The following is a 4147-nucleotide window of genomic DNA, read 5'->3' on the forward strand; positions in this document are numbered from 1 at the left end:
CCACTGTCGCGGGGGGTGTTTTCGGGGGTTTTCTCTTGGGGGTGTCTCCCCGGGGTCTCGGGGTGGGTTGTTGCGGCGGGGGCCGCGGGGATGGGTGACCATCTGTAACTACCCGAGGGGCTCTGCCCGGAGGGTTAACCCGAGGGGCGTTGCCCGGAGGGAGTTACGGTGGTCGGTCGCCGGGGCCGCTCGGACGTTTCCGAGGCGGGGCCTGGCGACGAGAGGAGCCTCAGCATGCTGGTTGGGGGTCTCCAGGCTGAGTAGCCTGGGTTCCCGTCCCAGCGTCCTTGTGGCTGGCCGCACCCGAGCCACTCGGATGTACTCAGGTCGGGGGCGGCGGAAATGGCCATGCGTAGTTACCCGAGGGGCGCTGCCCGGAGGGTTTACCCAAGGGGCACTGCCCGGAGGGGGCCACGCTGGTCAGTCGCCGGAGTCGCTCGGACTTCTTCCGAGGCGGGGCTTGGCGAGGGGTGGAATCCCAGGGTGCTGGTGGAGAGCTCGCTCTCGTCCCAGCGTCCCTGGAGTTGGCCGCACCGGGGCTACTCGGACGTATTCCGAGCTCGGGCTGGGTGTGGCGGAGAAGGCCACGCGTGGTTACCCGAGGGGCTTTGCCCGGAGGGGTTAACCAAGGGGCATTGCCCGGAGGGTGCCACGCGGGTCTGCCGCTGGGGCCGCTCGGACGTTTCCGAGGCGGGGCCCAGCGGCGAGAGTTCGTACTCCTGGCCGGTCGGGACCGTTTCCCCTTCCGAACCGGCTGGCCAGGAGAAGGTGTGTCCTTTGCCGGCAGTGATTAACCGGCGGGGGGACGGCTGGTCGCCACGGCGTGTAGGGCAGGGCCGGGGAGCGGCGACCCTGTCCGAAGCGTCCGTGGGGCCCCCCGAGTGGCGTCACTTCCGGAGGTGCCCGCGTTGTCGGAGGCGGGGGACCCCCGAAACCCCATGGGGGAGTCAAACCCCTCATGGGGGAGTAAGGGGCTCGGAGTCCTGTGCCGGGGGTGCGGTATCCCCCCCGGCCGGCGACATAAGCCGGCCCCCCGGGAGTCCCCGGGGCACCGGCTTGAAGGGCGATTCCGGTCATGTTTCGGGTCGCCCTTTGGTCGGTGGGAGATACGCCGGCCGGTCGAGCCTCCGCAGGGAGTGGGAATAAAAAGAATGAGCTGCAATAACATAACCATAACCAATAACTTAAGTACTAAAGGGGAGGAGGAGACCAAAGGTCCCAGACCGGGGCTGCGGTCTTCTAAGGTCGCTGTAAAGGCGATGGAATTGGTGAGGGGAACGAGAGTGGTCCTCCGAAGAGAGGAAGCTGTACCACGCAAGGAGCCCACGGTGGCAGAATCTTGACAAGGGATGTCCAAGACCGAGAAGGAGGAAGTATCGATGGAGGTAATCGCCCATATCTCTCTACCAGAGGACGATACGTACGACTCTGATTGGGGGGAGGAACCCCTCCTCAAAAGGAGGAAACGAGGGCGCCCCGCTACCACCAGGGAGTATGAGAAAAAAAAGGTCAGAGAGGCCGAGCAGCTCGCTGAGAAAGAGCGCAGGGAGGAGGCAGAGATGCTCGACCCTGCCACGCCATTGAGTGAAAGCCAGGCGTGGCAGAGGTTTGAGCAGAAGACTGCCGAATTCAACGACAAGGTTTCGCAGGCGCCGACGCTTGATGTCGCTGCGAGGGGATTGGAGTGCGTTACCGTATTAAAGAAATGCACGATAAAAAGCAAAAGACTAAAAGGTAACGTGCAAAAAGAAATATCGGATGCGGCCTGTTACCTGCAGGTCGCCATAGCCGTTCTGGCCGCGACAAGTTCGTCGCAGGCCACAATGACTAATAATCCAGATGGGGAGAGCGAAATAAAGACTCTACAGAATGAAAATAGGATACTCATGTCAGAGATACTGCAATTGAAGAACGAAGTTCAACGTCTCAAGGAAGGGGAAGGCAAAGCCAAAGAGAAGAAATCCCGAACTGCGCCCCCAAAGGCTATAAACGAGGGGGTGAACTCTTACGTGGTAAGGGAGGATATTCCCTCCTCATCCGCCACAGCAAGAAAGGAAGTAGAGGTTGACGCCGCAATAGATGTGGACATCGCTATGGGGATGTCCCAACACCAGCGCCGCCACCGGTCAACAGACCCCCTGTAAAAGGAACTGTCAAGAAATTAGAGGATTATCCTCCTGGCATAGGACAGGAGAATATGAGCGCATACGATGAGTTGACCGCGCATATTCAGGGGCTGCTCGACATGAGGGAAAAGATTAAGAAGGGAGCCAAAGGCCCGCCTTCAAAACCTCCCCCGAGCAGAGCAGTCCCCTCCGACGCCGACCGGCAGTACGTCGTGCCCTCGATGGGACCGGTCCCTGCCAAGGATGGCGCCGGGAAGAAGGGAAAGAGAAAAGGTAACTCCCAAAAGGGTGGAAACCCTCTGGGAGACCCAGGAAAGGATGGGCCAAAGCCAATAATGGCAAAGGTCCAAACAAAGAGTCCCTCCCCTAACAATCCTCCCCCGCTCCCGCGACCTTCGGATGCCCAGGATTCCGCCTGGGTGAAGGTCGTTGGGAGGAAGAAAGCGAGGAAGAGTCGGGCGCCGGTACCAGCGCCCGCTAAGCCCTCCTCTAAGAGCAGTAGCGGGGCCAAGAAGTCTCCCCTTCTCGGTTATAGAGAAGGCCAAGGGAAAGGCTGCCCCAGGCGCTACTGCGAGGAAGTCTGGGAGGAACCCCAGGACGGCGGCGGTGACTATTCACTGCCCGGAAGGCTCATACGGCGAGACAATTGCCCTTGCCTGCCAAAAGGTGAGCCTAGAGGAGCTGGGCATTAAAGACGTTAAGGCCCGCCGAGCAGCCACCGGGGCCATCCTATATGAGATCCCGGGGGAAAATAAGGGGGAAAAGGCAGACCTCTTCGCGAAGAGGCTGAGACAAGCGCTAGACGGAAAAGAAGGAGTCCGGGTGACCCGCCCCTGTAAGAGGGGCGATATCAGAATACACGGACTCGACGACTCAATTACCGTCGAGGAAGTAAACGAGGCGGTAGCTAAGATTGGAGGGTGCCAGGCCTCCGAAATCAAAACGGGCCAGATCCGTTTCAACAAGGGGGCCATGGGCACCCTCTGGTTGCAGTGCCCAGTCGCGGCCACGGTCAAGGCGGCCGCGGCGGGTAAAGTAAAGGTGGGATGGATGGTGGCCAGGGTAGAGCCACTCAAAGCGCGCCCTTTCCAGTGCTTCCGGTGCATGGGGAGAGGGCACGTCAAAGAGCAATGAAGCCCGGTTGATCGAACTGGCTGCTGCTATAACTGCGGCTCCCCTGTCCACAAGGCCATAGAATGCAAAAATAAGACGCACTGCGTCTTATGCGCAGAGGCCGGCTTGCCGGCCAACCATCGCGCCGGCGGCGAGAGCTGCCACGCAAAGAAAGGTGGAAGGGCCGCCAAGAAGGGCGGCAGGCAGATAGAGAAGAAGGGAAGAGCTAAGGGGGGTCTCGGGGATGGCGTAGCCTCCCCCGAGCCTTCCCAAGGCAAGCAAGGAGAGGAGAAAGGAGGGGCCAAGGGGGGCTCCGGGGATGGCCTTGCCACCCCCGGGCTCGCCCAAGGCCAAGTTAAGGAGGCGCCCAAACCCCAACGTAGACGTAGGGAAAGGGGCGCTTCCAAACAGGATGAAGATAGGAGGAGACGCGCCTCCAGCTCAAACCAAAGAGCTTATGGAGGTGACCATGGAGGAGGTCTAAGCGTCGCCAATTATGGCGAAGCAAATAGGCCTCCTCCAGGCAAATCTAAACCACTGCGCCAGGGCCCAGGATCTTTTCCTACATACCCTGGCGCAGTGGAAATGCGGAATAGGGATCGCGGCTGAGCCGTATTGTGTCCCAGCCGATAATCCGTGCTGGGCCACGAACGATAGCGGCTCGGTCGCAATCACGTGGAGACAGGCTCCCCACCGTGCACCAAGATCGGAGGGGGGCGAGGGTATACAGCCGTGGAGTGGGGCCCACTGTGGGTAATCGGGTGTTATATCCTCCCCAATGTACCCTGCCACGTTCGGGGATATCCTCGACGAGATCTCGTATAAAGTAATTTAATTAGTAAAAAATTAGTAAAAAAAAATAATTGTTTTTAAGAAAAAGTATGTAATTATTTACAATGTATTTTTTT

The 4147-nt window shown here is 59.5% G+C and overlaps 1 protein-coding gene across 1 annotated transcript; it reads left to right on the forward strand.

The window, feature by feature from the left end:
* The first annotated feature begins 2197 nt into the window (after window positions 1-2197).
* On the forward strand, window positions 2198-3848 carry LOC115245684 (translation initiation factor IF-2-like). The gene is made up of 2 exons (XM_029824108.1): window positions 2198-2792; window positions 3358-3848. The coding sequence occupies exons 1-2, from the start codon at window positions 2198-2200 to the stop codon at window positions 3846-3848; spliced, it is 1086 nt and encodes a 361-aa protein (XP_029679968.1).
* The last annotated feature ends 299 nt before the right edge of the window (window positions 3849-4147 follow it).

The sequence above is a fragment of the Formica exsecta genome, unplaced genomic scaffold (assembly GCF_003651465.1).
Source record: "Formica exsecta isolate Colony F162 unplaced genomic scaffold, ASM365146v1 scaffold1254, whole genome shotgun sequence".
NCBI classification, from domain to species: domain Eukaryota; kingdom Metazoa; phylum Arthropoda; class Insecta; order Hymenoptera; family Formicidae; genus Formica; species Formica exsecta.